At 42.1% G+C, this 21,521-nt stretch overlaps 2 protein-coding genes across 5 annotated transcripts; both read left to right on the top strand.

The window, feature by feature from the left end:
• The first annotated feature begins 321 nt into the window (after positions 1-321).
• Positions 322-4,431, top strand: LOC139615403 (transcription factor Sox-10-like). The gene is made up of 4 exons (XM_071473323.1): positions 322-448; positions 866-1,516; positions 1,817-2,088; positions 2,194-4,431. The coding sequence occupies exons 2-4, from the start codon at positions 1,074-1,076 to the stop codon at positions 2,979-2,981; spliced, it is 1,503 nt and encodes a 500-aa protein (XP_071329424.1). The 5' UTR covers positions 322-448; positions 866-1,073; the 3' UTR covers positions 2,982-4,431.
• A 3,504-nt stretch (positions 4,432-7,935) lies between these two features.
• Positions 7,936-14,612, top strand: rnaseh2a (ribonuclease H2, subunit A). Of its 4 annotated transcripts, XM_071473311.1 has the most exons (10): positions 7,937-8,190; positions 8,407-8,501; positions 8,728-8,856; positions 8,949-9,020; positions 9,207-9,333; positions 9,419-9,506; positions 9,991-10,128; positions 10,893-10,980; positions 11,117-11,240; positions 12,760-14,612. In XM_071473311.1, exons 2-10 carry the CDS (start codon positions 8,477-8,479, stop codon positions 12,920-12,922), a joined length of 954 nt encoding a protein of 317 aa, XP_071329412.1. In that variant the 5' UTR covers positions 7,937-8,190; positions 8,407-8,476; the 3' UTR covers positions 12,923-14,612. The 4 variants fall into 4 exon arrangements, with proteins under 4 accessions (XP_071329416.1, XP_071329412.1, XP_071329415.1 ...); XM_071473315.1 differs by lacking the exon at positions 8,407-8,501 and having other exon boundaries at positions 7,936-8,190; positions 8,725-8,856; XM_071473314.1 differs by lacking the exon at positions 8,407-8,501.
• Positions 14,613-21,521: the final 6,909 nt, after the last annotated feature.

Raw genomic sequence — 21,521 nt, 5'->3', positions numbered from 1 at the left:
TTTTGTTGAGGCAGTAACTCTGCTCATGATTGTTTATTTGCTTCATATAAGATGTCAGCCCGTCACACAGACCCGGCCTTCTCCTGCTCTAAATGGCCGCACTGTGGAGTCATTTAAGCCTCTGCGACGTCGAGTCTCACCTCTTCCCTGTTGGACGTTGCCCTGTGATGGACAGACGGGGCATGAACGGTGTATCGCTCCTGTCCAATGAGAGAGCGGCGGGATAATTAGATGACCAACCGCAGGCCGGCGCGGTGCCGGGGGCGGGGCTGACAGTGTGCTGGAATGCTGCCTCTCTGGGAATGTTTTCCACTTTCAATCACTTTTTTTTCTCGCGGTCCTTCTCACAAGGCGCTCTTTAAGCTCCGCGGTGCCACACAGAGCAGCCATTCATCGGCTCTGCAGGCAGCCACACACTCCCATGTTGAACCACTGGACATCTAAATTGGTAAGTTATGTAATTTTTTAAAACAAAATTTCTAAGATAAAATGATATATTTCATATCAGCGTTTATGTGCCGCTGTATTCTTACTTTTACTTAGGTTTAGGTTTGGCCTTAATTTGGCTTTAAATATTTTTTTTCTAGACGCGGTTCTTCCGTACCATTATTATTCATATTATTCATATTATTATTATCATTATTATTATTGTTATTATTATTATTATCCTATCATTATTATTACTATAATTGTTGGCTGAAGATGCCTTTTGGCCACATTTAGTCCGTTAAAACGCTTAACTCGTTTACCCTGAAATAAACCGGGACATGACTGATTGACAGCAAAACTAAAATTATAATTAACTTGTGGATTTTAATCTCAGACCTTCTAAATCATTTTCTGTTATATTGCATATGATTTTTAGGTGTAGCAGCTTCTGCTGAACAGGATTTCCAGCCGACGGTGGAAAGGACACCTTTACGCAGCGGTACTATGGCTTTGGCTGAGAAGCGTCGGCAGTAACTGGGACGTCGGAGACTCCAAACATCTCATTCAGTTACAACGATTCTCGAAAACAACGTTTGCATTCAAAGGGTTTTCTTATCACTAGTTGAAAGAAAAGTCTAAAGAAAATGTCGGGCGAGGAGCACAGCCTGTCCGAGGCGGAGCTGAGTCCCGGGGGGTCAGACGATGGTCATTCACTGTCCCCCACTCAGCCCGGAGCGCCGCCCGGCCAGGACTCACCTCTGAGCGGGCCGCCGCAGCAGCTGGCCGCGCTCTGTGCGGCGGACGGCAGCGGGGAGGACGGAGGCAGATCCAGAGCCAAATCAGAGGAGGAAGACGACCGCTTCCCGATCGGGATCAGGGAGGCGGTCAGTCAGGTGCTGGACGGATACGACTGGACACTTGTGCCTATGCCGGTGCGTGTGAACAACGGAAACAAAGCAAAGCCACACGTCAAGAGGCCCATGAACGCCTTCATGGTGTGGGCTCAAGCGGCGAGGAGGAAACTGGCCGACCAGTACCCCCACCTGCACAACGCGGAGCTCAGCAAGACCCTGGGCAAACTGTGGAGGTTTGTATGGAGAGGCTGTCCCAGAAAGAACAGTGCGTTTCTGAAGTACATGAAGGATGCAGCCTACAGTGGTCAGATTATAAACTCTGATTGGTGGCTGTTAACGAGGGAAACATTTCTATGTTACTTTCCTTAAAAATAGTGTTTACTCATAACTTATGCAGACCCAGATTCATACCAGCTAAATGCTGCCCCTGTATTTATCCATTACGCATGAGGTTGATAGCAACATCATCAGAAAATAGCCTTCTTTCCCAACGACTCCTGAGTCTAAATCACTCCTTGTTTTTCTCCCCCCAGGCTGCTGAACGAGAACGACAAGAGGCCATTCATCGAGGAGGCGGAGAGGCTGAGGAAACAGCACAAGAAGGACTACCCGGAGTATAAGTACCAGCCCCGGAGACGCAAAAACGGCAAACTAACGACTACCAGTGAGTCCGATAGCCAGGGGGAAGGGGAGGCCAGCCACTCCCAGTCACACTACAAGACCCTGCATTTGGAGCACAACGGCGGGGCCGGCTCTCCCCTGGGTGACCTGCACCACCACCACCATCACCACCACCATCCTGCTGGTAGGAGAAAACGTGAACAGAACCACAAACCAGTAAAAAAAAAAAAAAGGCTTTCTTTTACCTGCTGTCAAAGATCGCCTGACCATATTCTCCTCTCTCCCTCAGGTCAGGGTCACAGCCCACCCACGCCCCCCACCACCCCAAAGACAGAGCTCCAGTCTGGGAAACTGTCAGATGCCAAGAGGGATGGGACAGCAGGAGCGGCCGGAGGATCAGGGGGGTCCAGGGGAGCCCTCGGGGTGGGAGCTGAAGGGGCATCCGGCGGTCCCTCGTCATCAGGCGCTAAACCCCACATCGACTTTGGCACCATGGACATCGGCGAGATAAGCCACGAGGTGATGTCCAACATCGAGCCATTTGATGTAAACGAGTTTGACCAGTACCTCCCCCCAAACGGCCACCCGCAGAGTGGAACCGGCGCCCCTGCAGCTGGATCCTCGGCCTCATCTTATGCCTACGCCCTGGCTGCCGCTAGTGGGCACTCTGCCTGGCTCTCCAAACAGCAGCAGCAACCTCAGGCCTCGCCGTCTTCCTCTGACCCCTCCAAGGCCCAGATCAAGAGCGAGTCTGCATCTGGGAGCCACTACGCCGAGGCCTCGTCCTCTCCCTCCTCAGGCACCCATGTCACCTACACCCCGCTCAGCCTCCCTCACTACGGCTCCGCTTTCCCCTCGCTGGCCTCCAGGGCTCAGTTTGAGTACGGAGATCACCAGGCCCCCGGGGCGTACTATGCCCACTCTAGCCAGGCCCCGGGGCTGTACTCAGCCTTCTCCTACATGGGCCCTACACAGAGGCCTCTGTACACCACCATAGGAGACCCCTCCAGCGTGGCCCCCTCACACAGCCCCACACACTGGGAGCAGCCTGTTTACACCACACTCACAAGACCTTGAGGGAGACCAGCTGAGCAGAGGGAAATATGGGAAGCGTGTGAGTGGATCTGAGTGGATCTGTGTGTCCGTGTGTGTCCGTGTGTGTGTCCGTGTGTGTGAAAATATGTGAGCATGTGATTGTGTAGATGTGTGTGTGTGTGTGTGTGTGTGTGTGTCCATGCCATATTGATGTTGTATTAGAGGTTTTTACTTTTTTAGCCAATGTAATGCAGGACGCATCCACGGGGCCTTACACAGTTAAAACAGCCACAAACTCACACAGTATAAGGTGTGAATCATGGGTCCACAGCCAATCAAAAGATAAATAAACCATAACAAATGTGTGCCATCAAAAATATATGAGTTGGGATGTACAGCAAGTGTGTATACAACCGGCAGACAAGTGAGAGAGACACTGAGTGGATAGATGTGGATGACTCTGATTTGACCCAGACGTGATGGGTTCAAACTGACATAATCAGATTTTATTAACCAAACTAAAGGATGTTTTTGATGTCATTGTGTTATTTTATATGAGTAGTAACTTTATTGTCATTGTTGATATCCTAGGGTGTAACTTTATTGTGACTGATTTGATATTACACTTACACATCTGCACCACTGCTTTGGGAAAAAGCATGTTTTGTTTCAATGAGATGTTCCCTGGGGTTGTTTTTTTTTTCGTGGCCAGAAAAGGATAGCTGCAACCTCCTTTCTTTGTAGATAGCACAGTCTGTATTTCTGTCCTTTCTTTACATGGACTTCACTGAACTGAGCAATTAAGCATTTAAGGGGAAAATAGGAAAACGAGAGGGAAAGAAAGCTCTTAAAGATGTACTTCAGCTTGTCGCTCAGTCTTGGACACTTACCTCAACTGTTCATTTTGTGCCAGTAGCAATGGAGGAGTGCGACCCTGGATACCTGATCGACTGAAGGTATTCAGTATATCAGAACCTTAAACGTCCACTTCAGTCTTCTTTTTTGCTTCCTAAGTGCCTAACATTTTTGCTGATTCACATCTGATTTATCCAATTACTCAGTTAAAATCTATAAGCACAAAGTCTCAACCAAACCTCTCCAGATAATTGGCCAGCTTTGGGTCCTACTTAAGGATTAGAATCACATGTATGACCGTTCTGCGCTGCATGTAGGCCAAAAGCATGTTTCTGTCTTTACAAACAGCCCTCTTCCTCTTCAGCAATGTGAATAATGGTCATTACCACAGGTTTCACCTTTATTAAGTGATGCTTACTTTATCATTTTATACTGACCCTCTTACCATGTAGTTATTATTTTTATGTAAGTAATAATGCATTGTGTGTCACGACTTTGCTTCTTCCATTTTGTATAATTCTGGATAGTTTTGTAAAGTGTTTGCTATACATTCACTTGAGTATTTTCGCTTCCTTACAAGAAAAGCAATGTTGAAATATTATTGTTGTCATTTATTAAATCAATTTATTTATAAAAATCCTGCGTAGGATCGTGATTTTATGTGGTGTGGAGAAAACACATGCTGCAGTTAGCAAGAGAGGTTGAAAAAAATAAAATGAAAAACACGCTGCTGACGTGTGAACTGCAATAAAAACACAATCGGAGCCCCACCAACCTAAGCTGTTTAGTGTGTTTGTGTGTTGTAGGCTAAAATTGACTACTAATTCCCCACATTTAATCAGCTGGGGACTGCGTGTTACTGAGAAAGACAAAGAGAGTCATTCAGCGAAGGAGAGGGACAGAAAGAGAGAGACGGGGTGGGTGTAAAGAGCCAGAGGCAAGGCCAATTTCAGCGTAACCAGCGTACACTTGGACTTTTGTACATGGCTCTCCTTTCACACTGCCCTCTCCTCTCCACCTGAGGCTGCCTCCCTGCCTCCACATTCAGCTACAGTTAAAAAGCATTCAGACGGCATCCAAAGCAAAATGTCAAATTCATTGTAAAACAAAGATCATGGTGGAGGCAGTGAGATGTTATAAAGGAGGCGGCGACAATATTCGAGGTGTAGAACGTGACATTAATTTAAAAAGAAAAAGGGAACGTATTCACAGGGCAGGGTGTTGTAGATAAGTGATGGAAGAAAAAACATAAAAATAACATTATATACATAGACCACAGTTAGTTAAGGAATTTAAGATCCTGTGGCTCTAAAAGAAATTGGATTAAGTCAATAATACATCCACATAGGTGAGCCACACACACAGATCCTTGTTATGAATAAACTTTGGATGTGAGCAGAAAATAATAGGAAGTAGTAAATACTAGACTGATTTTGGTCTCAGCTACAGTCACTCTTGATCCCACATCACAGCAATGTGCATTTCCACAAAGTACATTTCCAGATTTTAACCCTTCTGTATCACTTCAATATTTCCATTTTATGCTACTTCTGACTTGTACTCCACTTCACCACTGAGGCAAATATTCTACATATTACTACACTGCATTATTTATTTATTTTAAATAAAAGATACATCAGCTATTATTTTAAAAAAATATTTATTTTAAAAATTGTTCATTGTACTCAGCAGTATGACTATAAATTCAAATTAATGTCACAGTGCTGCAACATCAACATGCTGATTACATATTAATTTGTAATTAATAATAATCCAATAATATACAATAACACTCTGGGGGCATTCTCTCATTACTTTTATTTAATTGTGCTGATTAATTATTTCTACTTGTAATGGAGTGGCCTATTTTTCAGCAGTGGTTTACTCAAGTATTGTACTTAGGTACAACTTTGAGTCACTTATGTTTTACTTGAGTCTTAAAGGGAAATATTATATTTTTACTGCAGTTTATTTTATTTGAAAACTTTATTTACTCGTTGCTTTAGAATTTAAGATTTTTCATACTAAACAAATATGACATGTTCTAAATTAAACTACCTAAAAGTGATTATAAATACAGCAACAATTAATAGTTGATTAATCGATGAGATGATTGGCTAAATTAATTGGTAACTATTTTGATAATTGTCAAAAGTCATTTTTCTTACAAAGTTGTCAAATGTCTCATGGTTTCACCTTCTCAAATGTGAGGATTTGCTGCTTTTAAAAAAATTTTTTTTTTTTTTTTATAATTCTGAGGTTTGAAATATTGGTTGGACAAAACAAGTACTGTGAAGAAGTGACTTTCTCTCCATTATTATACATTTCTCACTTTTAACAAACCAGACATTCAATCAATTAATAGAAAAGCAAATCAGGAGATTAATCCATAATAAAAAATAATTGTTGCAGTTCTATTAAAAGTAATTAAAATGAGCTCTACTTAAGGGTTTCCTGTTTTTGCAGCATAACTGAAGAAAAGTAGACCTCGCACTAGACCAGCAGCAACAGACCAAAACAAATGCTTCATCAGCCACACCTCCAGCCTGCATTCATCCACACCCCCCCCATGTTCTCAGTCAGCACAGTATTATGAAGCCCAGTGAAAGCAGCAACTAAACAAACAACAAGAAGCACAACAGGGTAAAGTTGTGTACACAAGAGCCGACAAAAAAAAACAAAAAACAGCTACAACCATTAGCCCAGCTAGCATTGCAGTGATGTGCTCCACAGCAATGCTGGCAGTAAGCTAGCTAGCGTCAGCAACATTTGCCATATAAGTTCATAATATGGGTAACAGCAAGTTAGCTAATGTTATCATGCCTTCTGTAGCTGTCAATAATGAAAACAGACATGTAACATCATGTTACTTACACATTGAGGAGAAGAAAAGCCAGTTCAGAGTCAGGCTGGAGCCTTTAGCAGCTTGCAGGGTTTCATCTTCATCTCAGTGAAGCCAGACCAGTATGAGCTCCATGGCTGGACTGGGGAAAGAAATTCAGTCTTGGACTTATCTGGGACAGGCTGCACAAACGACACCAACGGAGCTGGTAAAGACACTGTTGGAGCTGGTAAAAACATTAATGGTCGGCCACTGGCCGACCGGGATTTGAGTCGGTGGCCTAGTCCCCATGCCTGTGCTCGGGTCATATCTCTTTGTTTGTCTGAGGCCTTCTGAGGCGAAAACGATCTGGAGGGTCACCCTCACCTGAATGCTGCATACTGCACTGTGCCATCTCCTGTGTGGGCGGTCCCTGTGTCTTCATAAATGTGAGGAGACCAGATACCAAAACAAAGAACAGAGAAACTCAGACTACAACACAAAGAGAGAGGGTATGACTCAGTTCTCCTACTACTATATTTCTCCTCTTTATCTCTACATAGAAAATAGTTCTTTGCTGCTATATTAATTTCTAAAATGTTGTTTTTGGAGCCAGGTGAGCTCTTAGGCTGCTTTCACACCTATGCTTTTTAGTCCGGTTAAATCGAGCCCTGGATGGTTTTACCTCTTGGTGCAAAAACAGTAAAGCATTTGGGTGCGGAACAAAACAATCCCACCGAGCCCCTTTTGAGGAGGTGGTCTCGGTCCGGTCCCAAACGAACTCTGGAGCGGGATTTTTGGTGTGAAAGAGCTCTGAACTGACCCGATCTCACCAGCAGGTGAAGACGTGATGTTAGCATGTCATTGTACATCCTCAACATCAGCTCCATCCTTCTCAAAGGTCTCACAGCGGCCCGTCCTCACGATCAGAGTCTGGACAGCATCATGGCGACGTACCGACGCGAATCTGCGTTCTGGTGCTGGACAGTCTGTCGGTAAATCCCCCAGAAACATATTAGAGCTGTGAAAAATGTCATGTCTGATGCTGATCCATGCCTCAGTCCGGAGTCAGGCCTTTCTTCCTGTGTTTACTTCCGCCTCCCGCCGGACAATCTGACCAATAAGTGGAGTGAACCTTCTCACGTGGTTTGTAGTGATGCGTTTTGGTTCACTTGAAATTTTCTCTGTGTGAAAACAAACAGAACCAAGAAGAAAATTTTACAAGTTCACAAACTCATCAACTTAATCGGACCAGAGCAAAGGAACTGCGCCTTTTAGTCCGGTTAAATGAGCCCTGGTTGGTTTCCCCCCAGGTGCTATTCCTTGGGCAGGTGTGGGACCAGAACAATCGCACCGAGACCCTCTGGATGAGCTGGTGTCCAGGAGGTGGTCTGGGTCAACTCCAGGTGAGAAAACACCCACATTTCCAGGTCAGACTCGGCTCAGGCTCCAGACCACGTGGTGGCGGTAATGCGCCTACAGTTTTTAATAAGACGAAGAAGACGTTTTTCCGGGGCGCCAAATCCGGAGCAGGCAAACGCAACACCAAACTGATAAAAGTCACCGGGTAAACAGGTAAGAATTGACTTTATTCAGTGTTATCATGAGATGTGACACCTAAAGGTTTTCTCGACACAACCGAGATTCAGCATTTAAACCGAAAGCATCTGCGTGTTTTTGTTAAAAAGGCCGGAAGTTTGAACCACATCAACAATGTGTAGCATTTAGCCACAGCCTCACAACACGGGGCAGGAGCTACACAACAGACGTGTGTGTCTGTCGTTTGTGCAGCTACCATGACAGGGAGTCGTAATAACCCCGACACGTGATGAAGTCACCAAGCGTTTGCAGTTGGATGTAAATGAGACTGGTTTTCAGAGAAGGCGGTGAGTCACCGTGCAGGCTCCTGGGAGCAGCCATGAATCTGTGTCCTCTTGGTTTCACCGGCTCCTTCTTGTAGTTCCGAGACGTTTGAGTCTGTCTCCACACAGATCTCCCCACAGATCTTCTGCGGTGTTCAGGCAGAGACTTGTGGGGATTATGAGGACTTTGGCTGAGGTCGGGGGACTGTGAAGGCCGCTCCAGCTCAGCTTATGTTTCTTCTGCCAGCAGCCATGGATCTCAGTCCCTTTGAAACAGACAACTCTGTCAGCTGCCGGCTGGCTTCCCACATCCCAGATGTCTGCAAGATTGAGGACTGTTGTCTGGGCATAGATGAGGCAGGCAGGGGCCCTGTGCTGGGTAAGCTGTTGATTTGATTTACTGTCATTTATTTTAGCAGTGACCGTAGAGTGAGACATGTGGTATCATAATATTTGTGCTTTGTGATCCAGGACCCATGGTGTATGGAATATGTTTCTGTCCAGTTTCCAAAAAGGAGGATCTGAAGGACTTGAAAGTGGCAGGTAATCCTGTGGTGAAGTCACCCTGTTCACTGTTTACCACCATTTGTTAAACAGCTGTAGCTAAAAGATGCTACTTCCAAATCAATATACACTCTGAATATTGCATCATTTACTTACAGGCTTAGTGATGAATAAAATTTCTCCCCTGCATTCTTAAATAGTTGCATTTCATTACTCACTTAACAGATTCAAAGACCCTAACAGAAGCAGAGAGAGAGAACCTTTTCCAAAAACTGGATGAAGCCAGAAATTATGTGGGCTGGGCGCTGCAGATTCTCTCCCCCAACACCATCTCTACCAGCATGTTACAGAGGTATTTGGCACATACAACATCATGCACACAGAGACTCGTTACTTCAGTTCATGCACCCTAACATTATCTTTGCTTTTGCTTCAAGGACAAAATACAACCTGAATGCTCTTTCACATGATACAGCGATCGGTCTAGTACAGTTTGCCTTGGACAGTGGAGTTCAGCTCAAAGAGGTAGGGAGTCATTTACATGATTATACATGTTTTACTGTGTAGGTCTCATTTTCTACTGTGTCTATATGGACAAATTTAAGTTAACTTTTACGTCTTTAGTCAGGCCATCAAAAGGCAATAGACCACCAGCTTTCATGCAGCTTCACCATATTTTAGACTGTGCATATTACAGACAGCCATGGTGATCGCCCTCTGTGTGTCAGTTTTTAGGACTGTAATTGGATGAGGTAACTGAGGCACTGCTCCATGTGGGCTTAAAACTTGCAGACGGTGTATTAGCAGACGGTTGGTGTTCTGAACTACTTTTCCAGTTCTCAGGTCAGGTTTCATGTTTCTAATTTTCCTCAGTGGACAGGTCTATCTCTAGTTCAGGTCATTGAAAGCCTTTAGCTTGCAGTGACCTGACTCCCCTTTTCCCTCTGCTTTTTTTCTCTTGTCTGTTCTGTCTTGGTCTGCGTTCTTCCATCTGTCTGATGTTGTGCAGGTTTATGTGGACACAGTTGGCCCAGCAGAGAAGTATGAGGAGAAACTCTCCCAGCGGTTCCCTGGTATTGACGTGACTGTGAGGCCAAAGGCCGACTCCCTCTTCCCTATTGTCAGTGCAGCCAGTATCTGTGCAAAGGTTAGTAAAGACCATCAAAATGCTGTCTAAGGCTCCTCCTTCATTCTTATTGACCTTCTTAATTATACTTCCTCTTATTCTAAAACTCACAGCTATGCACACTTTAATTTGTTTAGAAGTTAAATTATTCTGAATCTCCTCCTTTCCTTAGCCTTTATTGAAAGAAGACGATCTTTTGAATGGTTTATATCATATAGCAAATGTTTGTTCAGGTTCACACCTCTATCCTAGTAGATGGGGGGAGGAAATTAATGACAAGCAGCATGTAACACAAAATGATTTGTTTCTAGTTGTTTTACAGCTACATGTTCATGTATTTGTTTCATAGCAGGAGTGGTGATGTAAAACCAGTTCTCCAGACTCAGAGTCCTGGTGCCTGGTCATTCAGCTGGTAGAGCTCATACCATTTAGGCTCAGTCCTTACTATAGTGGCCCGGGCTTGAATCCAGCCCAAGCAGTTTGCTGCATATCATCGCCTCTCTCTCTCCCCACCTTCCCTGTCCCTCTCTCACTCATTATAGTAAGAAACAACTTCAAAAAATTCATTCCTTGGCATCTGAGCAGGCAGTTAGTGCAGTTAGTCCACCTTCAGAGCTGGAGGGGTTTGGTTTTTCCATCAGCAGACTGCTGGTTGAATAATGAGTTAATGATGTTACAGTTTCCATGAGTGATTGTGTTGGTGCCACTGAAAACTCAACGTCTATATTTTAAGATCTGTTCAGAGTTGGTCTGTGGCTTTGATTATGTTGTGTGATCATTTTCAGGTTGCCAGGGACCATATTGTAAAAGGCTGGAGGTTTGCTGAGGACCTGGGAGAGGTGGACACAGATTATGGCTCAGGATACCCAAATGGTAACAGAAACAGTCAGCAGCTAATATAATCTTTCCAGTGACACCCAACTCTGTTACTCATAACACTGCTTAAAAAAGGCTGTTAGAATGCATGTCGATAAACGTAGCTCAGACCAACTTCTTCCTGTATTTTCAGACCCCAAGACTAAAGCGTGGCTGCTGAAGTACCTGGACCCAGTGTTCGGTTACCCTCAGTTTGTTCGATTTAGCTGGAGCACTGCCCAAACCCTGATGGACAGCAAGGCAGCGACTGTCCACTGGTAAAGAGCCCTCACACTTGACTTTGACTAAAGTCATCACATGTATAAAGTCAGAGGTTGGTTTAGGGAGTTAAAAAATGCCATTGAAATCCAGCATGAAACCATGGTTTACAGGAAAATTACTGCTTCTCCTGTTTATTAACAAGTATCTAGCAGATAGGAAGAATTTTCAAAAAGCATTAAATTGGTTTTCAGCTTTTTCATAGTCCATAGAAGCTGAAATAGCTTGACAATATGCTTTTAAAATTGCTTCCGTTTGAATGTGTGTTTCTGAGTGTGTGGAAAAAATAAGTACATCGCATAGACATTGTTGACTTTTAGAACATCTTTGAACAAGAGAACGTGCTGCTGTTTGTTACAGTGATCACAGAGAAAGGTCACACTTAAACAAAACCACAAGTAAAAAGCTTTTCCAATCAGATCTTCAACAAAAATATATCCTTGAATAGAAATAATTCCTTGTAGGCGTTTTGCATAATTAACCATCAGTCTCTGAAATCAGCTTGGTTAAAGTTTTTGACCACTCCTCCATGTAAACAACCCCCCCCCCCCCCCCCCCCCCCCGTACACACACACACACACACACACACACACACACACACACACACACATAATTTGAATGGGAGTTAAATCTGGGTGTTGACTGGGCCATTCCATAACTCTCCCTCCTCCCCTTCTTCTTTTTGAGCTTTTCCTTGGTGGGTTTGCTCGTGTTCTTGGATCATTATCCTATTAAAAGGATCATTTCTGATTCAACTGTGACAGTCGGACAGATGGCCTGACATCCTCAAACCTCCTTTCTCTGGCATTTATCCCATACAAGTCAAATGCAAACTCACTTTGACACCAACAGTTGCAAGAGTTACCTTCAGATCCAGATTCTTGGAGACTTCTTTTAGCATCCAACAGTCTGCTGTTGGGCTGAATTTGTTGTGGCAGCCGGTCTATTTGAAATCTACAGCATTTATTGATGATTATTTATTACAAGTAGTTCAGAGAGCTTTTTAAATCCTTTGCCAGACTGGTAGGCATAGACAACCTTTTCTCTGTAGGACTTAGACAGCTCTTGGCAGAATGACACCCTGCACTTAAATAGCGAAGTGAACACCAGACCCTGTGGATTTAAATGAGACAGGTTACACATGCAGTCCTGGAGCAGGTTCCGGTCATTGTCACCAAATCTGGAGCACCTGATTCTAATTTTATGGATTTGAAGGAGTGATCAGTGTAGGGGTGTACTTACTTTCACCGTGTAACTGATCTGTTTTTAATAGGCCCTGTTTCAAAGAGGACAGGCTTAGGGTTGTTTGCTAGCTCAAATATGATGAAAAAGTAAACCATTTCCATGGGGTGTACTTAATTTTTCACATGACTGTAAGACTTCTTACATGTGTTAGTCTGTGAAAACCACAACCCCTTTGATTTCCACACTTAATGTCTGTGCAAATCATTTTACCTCAGGAGACGAGCACCAACCCCCGTGTAAAAATCAGGCTTGTTTTGTCCAATCTGTCCTCAGGGATGATGATGAGGAGGATGGGGAGAAGGCAGCACAGCAGCAAAACAACAGGTCCATGTTGTCCTACTTTGGTGCTTCAGCTGGAGGTAACAACCAAAACCCAACCCACCAGACACACCGCTTCCTCACTGAGCGGAGGCTGAAGAGCCTCAGCACACTCTGAAGACATCAGAGGACACGCACAAACATACATTATGAAGATCTGACAACCGCTCACTGTGAGATCTTCATAAACGGCCACAGGTGTGCACGGACTTGAATGAAACATTGCTGGCACCTGATGTTTGTATCACCAGTGCAAACTTGAGTCATAGAATTTCATTATTTGCTCTGTTTATATGTATTTTTATACATAAACACAATGTTTAGAACTCATGTTTCGCCTTCTTCAGAACCTTTTTTTAATTCTGCACAGCATTTGTTGTTTGAAAGTTGTAATCTTTAATACCAACATTGCCCTCTAGTGGCAACATGACAGAACAGCAGGGGTCTGAAAAGCGCCATCAGTGCTTCACATGAACCATCATGGGTCACAGCACAACCACGTTCTCATGGCTGACATTTACAAACGCTCAACATCCACCAGTCTGACAAACACAGAGTGATGGCTTGTTCACCAACATCATGAGCTGTAGGCCAAATCCATAAACTACTCCAGTACTGTGTATTGATTCTATATAGCACATACTTATTGTCATAATGTTTTAGCAGTTATTAAAATAAAAAAAAAGTACTTATCCAGTAAATATGAACAAGAAATGACACACGTCAGACATCCATCAAAAACTTCACAAGCAGAAAGATTTGATACTTTATTTTGTTTTTTGTTTTGTTTCACCCACAATTTACTAGAATTTTCCCACCTGTGAACAGCCTGCGTCGACAACCCACTCACATCAGCTGTGTTTACTGCACATGTTGTCTGGGTTGTGTGTTTCGTTACTTTGCCATAGTGACACACTATACATTAAAAACATATTCACAGCTAGTTTGGAATGTGGATTTGGGACATATGTCATATTTTTTAGGCAACAGTACTGTACATACATCATAGCATACAATTTTTAATACAATTAATATGTTATTCTAAATACATTTTTTCATGTAACAAGTGAAGTTTAATTTCTCAAATGTCTGAAAACAAGGAGCCACAAAAGAATCTGTCTGTAATAATAGAAATATAATTAATATAGAAATCAAACTGTAAAATTAAAAACAGGTTAGATTCTGAGTAAACACTGAAAACAAGCTACTGACAGCTTTTCATTCTCTGTTAGTTGATACTAAGTTAGTGCAGAGATTCAGCCCTCACAGGAAAACTGGGAAGACTTTCCTTTTATTGTGATACTGATATTATGTCTCGTCCTGCCAGTGTTGATATCTAATGACGATAAATGACATTTGTATCACTGTCAGTTGAACTAAAACATCTTGAGATTTTTCACAGTCTTACATGTTGAGACTAATGATACAAGTATGAGGTAACAAGGTGAAAACATGGTTTTACTGCATATTTTCCTTCTCCTGAAGTACCACACTGTGATCTGTATTAACCCGGAGAGTGTTGGAGTGTCTCTCAGAAGTCACAGCAGTCAGTCATCAGTCTTCTTCTGTTGTTGATTTGTGCCGCATCATGAGAGCTTCCTCCTCCTCTGATCCTCCAGGCTCACACTCGAACACTCAGGAAACTTCACCCACGACAAAACACACGTCACATTTTTCTACAGGAACACAAAAGGCAGTTGGCTATGAAAGGTTTTCATCATATCTCCATAAAAATAAATTCTTCATTGACTTGCCTTAACAAAGGTTAACTAAAAAATAAAGGCATATCCATCTCTCTGCTGTTGCTAGTTCCCGTTGGGTTTGTTCCTGGACTCCTGGATCCTCTTCCCACAGTTCATAGCTAAAGTAGAGACCGCAAACGAGGACAAGATCATGATCGAGCTCCCCACAAAATGAGATGAGGCTCCTCTGGGGGTCACTCGCAGGGCTTTCCTGGGGAAAGTCTCTCTGTCAAAGGCTGCAGAGGCAGTCACCGTCTGGGCCACTGGCTCCATGGTTATGGATGATGCTTGGATGTCAGAAAGCTGAAGGTGGTTTTGGTAGTTTAGGTGCTGGCTCCTCGGCAGGACTGCTGCAGTCTCAGGATGAGGTGTCTGGATCTGTCTGTCCCGTCTCACTCCTCCTGATCCCCACCTTTACGTCCATTTATAACTTCCCAACGCTCCACAACTAATCCCCTCAAGTAGCCCGGTCTCCTACTGCGTCAATGGGATTAAAAATAGTTAGCTATGAGCACAGAGGCCTAAGGTGGCGATCTATTTCAGCTTAAGACTGTCTGCTGTAATTCAATTAGATCACCCTGTCACTGTTCCATAGTGAATGAATGCAGTAGTTTACAGGGTGGAAGCTTTCAGACAGTCAATAACTTTGGTGTGTAAACATGTAATTAGGGAGGGGCATAAACATTGATTACACTGATTGACACACATGGGGCTCATTTCCACCTAGTGCTGGGTTTTAACATTGTAAATGAATCCTACATATGTTTCTCATGGTTTTCATCATAACTGAGAAGAAAACTACTAATACTACTAAAATAGACTTTCCACACATTTTGCACTTTTGTTAGTTTCACAAAATGACAAACCAGAGTAAACAACAGTCACTATGAAGCTGTGCTTTGTGCTACATAAGCAGGTAAAATGTTTATACCACCATCCAAGTTTAACATGTTAGCAAGCTAACATTTGCTAATTACTGAGGCTGATGAAAATGCTACAGTTCTCAGGTGTTTGATAAGAACAGGACAATTATGACTTTTTCCTGATGATAGTAGAAGATGTAAAATCAGGGATCATCAAGGTGACTGCAATTTGTCCTTGAGTGAGGATCAGTGTCTGCACAAAAATCAGCTTCTCTTTTTATCTTTCCAATCGATGCTGAGAAATTCCTCAGGATAGGTGAAAACTTTGACCTATTGGCGGCAGTAGAAGAAAATTGGGAGGATCACTGAAGTCAGTAGGATTTATTCTCTGAGGACCATGGACAACTGTACAAAATGTCATGGCGATCCATCTAATTGTAGTTGAGATATTTCAGTCTGGACCAAAGTGGTGGACTGAGCGACTGACACACTGACATTGCCATCCCTACAGCCATTGAGCTAGCATGGCTAAAGGGAAATGAAAAGATGAAAGATTGTACAAAGCAAAGCAAATGTTCTAAAAAGTGGTTTTGTTGACCAGAAGAAAAAGTCCCGTCTTTGCAGACAAGTAAAATCAAGCTGCTGATGATGTAAAGCAGATTAAGACCCGCTAATATTTGGCAGCTGGGTTGTTTTTCCATTGATCTGAAACCACAAGAGCTGCCAGAATGAGTCACTTTAGACTGTTATCCAAGACCACTGTGTTTTCCTGAACACGTTCTGTCCATTCACTTAGATAAGAGAGTGGAGACTGAAAGAAGATCAGAGATCAGAGCTGATTTACAGGGTAGGAGAGTACATCTGATTAAACTCAACGTAAAAATTCAAATGAACATTATGTGAATCCACTATATATATATATATATATATATATATATATATATATATAAAATGATAAAATATTTAATAAGAAGCTCTGTTTTTTATCTATAGTATTAATATTATCTATGGCAGCCAGCGTGTATGAAGGACAAAAAAATGACAAATAATTAAATGCATAAATAAATGCAAAATAAGTGGATTTTGGTAATTTAAAAAAATGCTGTCTCTGTATCCTGACATTTATTTCTGCATTTCTATATTTATTTAATAAATGTAGAAATTTGTACAACTTCATGATATGATTTTACACAGTTTTCCTTATTACTGGTGATTGAACTGTCACTGTGAAAACACAAGACACAGTTTGTACTGTCGTCTGTGATGTGTGTGCCGTTGTCGGCCCAAAGCCTTCTCTCCGTGACCCAGGTCACTCAGGGTCAACAGGGCTCTAATCCCTGAGATAGTTACACGTAGTCCCAGTTTCTTTTCATGGCGTCTCTTTAATTGTGATAATTGGATCGTGCTGGTTCTTTTCCACGACTGACACAGAAAGATTTCATGAATGAATGAGTGGCGGCAAATTTGTCGTGGTTGTGCAAGATGCTTCAACTATGATTCATAGATATTTAATAAAAAAATAATAAATAGTGTTGTTACAGTGGAGATATGTGCACTGTAACTTTATCCCTTTATTGTTCAACATATCAGAACTGCCTTGTTTGGACAAATCAACACTTCTAATTTGACTCATTAGACAAACAAAAGGGTCCAGATATATCGTCTTTCAGATTGAGGTTATTACTGATATGAATTATTACTGATATTAGTTATTACTGGTCTTAGGACTGATACCTGTGAAAGTATGAAAATCAGAATCAGGTTTATTGCCAAGTATGTTTTCACGTACAAGGAATTTTTTCTGGTGATTGGGGGGGGGGGGATTTTTTTATTAAAGTGCAGAAACCTCTGACCGTATTTCACTCTTTCAGTGATTGTTGAACATCAAATTTTCTAGGGTAAAGATTTAAAGATTATGCAGCTGTTTCCTCATCACTCATAACTTTTGTAATTATTATTCATCCGACCATCATCAGGTCTCCAAACGGAGCAGTCTGAGCTGCTTCTTATCTGTGGATCACCAGAGCTGTCCCTGGTCTCCTTAGACTCTGAAGGAACCGGCCGTCACATTAAATTCTCTCCTCAGCAGCCTGACGTTTCTCTCCGCTCTTTTTAATTGGTGCGGCAGATTGTTTCCACATGGTGTCCCTGTTGCCCCAGAATGGAAGCTGCTCAGTTTTTTAGCAATGTGAGAATTTCAGTGCATGAGACTGTTGCAGTGGAACATGCTAATATTAACTTTAAGTGATGTGTGATTTTTAAATGAAGTTACTGCTTCCTCTCTTTCACTGATCATTGGACAGTCAGTATCTCTCAGTTACACTCGAGTACAGCAGTGTTCAAGAATCATGTTGTGCATATAAAGAACATATAACAGGTGCTGACATCTTATATGAAATTGGATCTGTACCTGAACTGTGAAGGTGTCGCTCTGTGATAATGACAATGTCACATAATTTCTGTTCCTACCTGTTGGTGCTTGTATTTCTTCTGTTCTCTGTCAGCATACAGTAAAACATCCCCCCTTTGTTCGACCAGGGTACATCTTGTACTAAAGCTTCACATATGGATGTGTAGGTGTAGATCACAACGTCAGATTTCATGGAAATGTATTCAGTAGTCGTCAAGACATTTTAGTAAAAATCAAAAATGTCAACCTTATGATGGCTGGAGCCGTAAACACAGGATTCATCCTCTGGGGAATATGAGAGTCTCCACAAAAATCTCATCACAGTTCGGCTCATATCTAATATTGTGTTTCAACAGAACAAAAATATTAACCTGCTGTGGTGTTGGAGGATATGTGAAAACCAAAGTCATTAGACTGTTTTGTTTATAGGGTCCTTTAATATCTGTAGCAAATTTCATTAATATTTAACACAAATTTCAGTCTGAAGATGGTGCTTAAAGTCAGTGTTTCTGATGTGAGAAATACAGTCACAAGGAAACTGGAATATACTGTATATAAAAATGTCAAATTAGGTTCATTGTCCCTGATGACAGAAAAAAGCAAAGTACTGCCGGTGGAAGAATAACAAGTACAAACCTACTGGACTGATCACATTAAAACCTTCACTGTGACTAATATGGGAAACTATTGTCAGTACTTCCATTGAAGCTTTGATGTGTGTTTGTGTGTGTGTATATATAAATATATATATATATATAAAATACATGTGAGTGTTTGCCTTCTGTTTCTCTCTGTTTTTACAGAGGCACTTCACCGATCGAGCTGCGTATACATTATGTCTCCGTGTTGAACTCCTTCCCCTCTTCTCTCGTCTTTGTTGGGTTTATGTATGATGAGGCCCCCCCGAGACGCTGGTCTTATAGTGTTTTATTTAGAGAAGTTCTCTTCACAGACCAGGCTTTTAGTGCAGCTGTAGTCTGCGACCCACTTCTTCAAGACAGGCAGAGCCAGAAATGAGGAGAAGGTGGGAGATGAGAGGAGGAGAAAGGAGGTGTAGGGGCTGTAACTGTATCTGCAGGACAAGGAGAGATAATGGAAGAGAATGAGTGGATGAATGAAGTCGACAATAGAGGGAGATGAGGAGGATAAAAGATTTGAAGACGTGGGCAAATAGTAAATAGTTGTTTCCTCATGTAAGGGTTAACCTAACCTCATCCTGTAGTGAAGACGGCAGAGAACTGAGCACAATACAGAGCTTCAACTCAGCTAACATGTTGACAAATTACCCAACAGGTATTTCATTAATCACGACATTAATAGTGACTGAATTAAATGCAGTTCACCTCTTCCTTGGCCTTGGTAGTGTGTCATTCCACCTGTGCCTCCTTTTTTTAATGCTGCAGCAGTTCACAACAGTGCTGATGCTAAAACTGCTAACTGCTAACCTGAGGTTTTTAAAAGCTCAAAGAAATACAACTTCATTTGCAGTTTCCCCATGACATGACAAAAAGTCTTTTTCTGGAGTCAAAACTTATTGAAATTATTCTGCAACAGTTTTAATAACTTGTTAGTTGTTTATCTCATCACAAATAGCAAAAAGATCGGAGACTCAACTGTGAATATTTTCTGATTTTCTTAGTTTTCTGATATGTATCTTTGGGTTTTAAACTGTTCATCTACCTGGGGTTCTGGGAATTTTTCTCTGTTTTGTCATATTTTATAAACCTATAATAATATAATCTGTGAAATATATTATATGATGAAAAATAAGATCAGTTGCTAATGAAAACAGTTGTTATTTGCAGCCTTATTAGGTTAATTCCCATACACCCAGTACAAGACTTAACAAACTATGTCCTCAAAATCACAACACATCTCGTACAAACCTAACAAAAAAGATGGTGTTTACTGCAGCGCTGTTGGAGTGGACTGAGTTATGTGCTCCTGCACACCCAGTGATGTGACTGGTCACGAGGACTTTCACTTTGAATAATGTCTGTTACAGTTTGTGTCTGAGGGGAATATGAACACACAGCAGGTTTCAATGCAGGGGGAGGCACTTTAGCCTCTGAAGAGATGTGAGCTGACGTGGCTCTTGTGAGACAGGCTTACCAGGACAGGAAATGGGATTGCACAAGCGGCAGGCATATTCCAAGTCCCAGGCCTGCCAAGCTTTTGGCTGCAGAGAGCTGACCCCGTTTGACCTCCCTCGGGGCAACCTTTGAAAAAGGATGACATCATTTTTGAGAGCTTTTGCACAGAGAAAGTGTTTGCCTGTTAAAACTGTGCTTTGTACGAGCTCGACGCCGCTGTCTCCTCCCCTCCCCAAATCTCACAGCACCTAATGAACAAAAAAGATGTAAAATTCATGTGCCTTCATTCATTATTTAATATTAATAAGAAAAGCAGCATAGGCTAAATGAAGTCAGACAAGCTGGTAACTGGGTCACTCGCCAAAACATCATTTTTCACCTGCTGACGCCAAAGCACATTTATGCTATTAACATATTTTCACTGTTGATTTCATTTTTGTAAGATCTGGATAAAATCCTGCTGGCTGCAGGTTATTCTGATGCTTTCTTTAACATTAGATCACCAGGAGGCTTTAAAGGTCATTGCCAGGGTATTTGGATTCATGTTTAATATTTGGAAATGTTCATTTTTACTTAATTTTAATGTTCCTGCTGAAAGTATCTCCAGAACCTCATTATTTACCAGGGTGGACAGGATTTGTAAACAGTTGTTAGATACTTGAACATTTCACCTAAAGACACAGAAAATCTCAGTCCAGAAGTGAAATTACTGTGGAACTGTCTTTTATGACAAACTGAGATTTATTTAAAATACAGATGTAAAAAGAATGAAATGTAAGGTGGTTTTACCTTCAGCTCTAGATGATTAGGAAGTGAAAACTAAACAAGAGGCTGCGAAAGGCTCATGTGATGATTCATCACCTCACTCATGTTCTTCATGATGTCTTTGAGCTTAAAGCCTGAGATGTCTTATAGTTTGGTTTTATTGCAGAAGACATTAGGCTTGTGAACATGAATTTTAAAAATATTTTTAGAAATAAGTTATTATAATTTCCTAAGTATTATTGTGTCCTTTGTGTTGTTGAACCATCAGCTGATTAATCGAGCTGCTGATAAATAATCAGTAACCATTCTAATCGTCTGATAGTTGTTGGTCCCAGCTTTTCAAATGTGAATATTTACTGCTTTTCTCTGATAGTTAATTGAATATTAACGAGCAGCGTTAAGGCCACGATGCTAAAAGCCACTAAGCCTCTGTCTTGTCTCCCTGGGTCCTGGAGCTGGAGCTGGACCCCCCCTTCAACACCTTCGACCAGAGAATGTTTAACAGTGAAACATCATCCTGTTGTGTGAACACGGTGACGGACTTTGCCCTTAAATGTTTCAGTATAGTCAGTGATTCCTGTACTGCTTAGTGGTGGTTTTCAGCTTTTATTGATCAGGGAGTTCATTCTGTTTGTTGACGATACAGACTCAGTGGGAACATGAGACCTGCAGAAAACACAGCACTCAAGATTTTTCTCTTTAAAATCCCCATGGTGGGAATTTGTGTTGCTCATTCATAAACATTTGGATCAGGGCGGCTGTAACTGAGGGGTGAGGAGCGATGAAATGTTGTCTGCAGTGAATCCCGTGTGTGACAGGTGTGAATGTTGAATAATGCATAATC

The sequence above is a fragment of the Trachinotus anak genome, unplaced genomic scaffold (genome assembly GCF_046630095.1).
Source record: "Trachinotus anak isolate AG129_WGS33_773 ecotype Australia unplaced genomic scaffold, CSIRO_AGI_Tana_v1 ptg000049l, whole genome shotgun sequence".
In the NCBI taxonomy this organism is placed as follows: domain Eukaryota; kingdom Metazoa; phylum Chordata; class Actinopteri; order Carangiformes; family Carangidae; genus Trachinotus; species Trachinotus anak.
The sequence above is the reverse complement of the archived record's forward strand: the minus strand, read 5'-3'. Positions and strand labels throughout refer to the sequence as shown.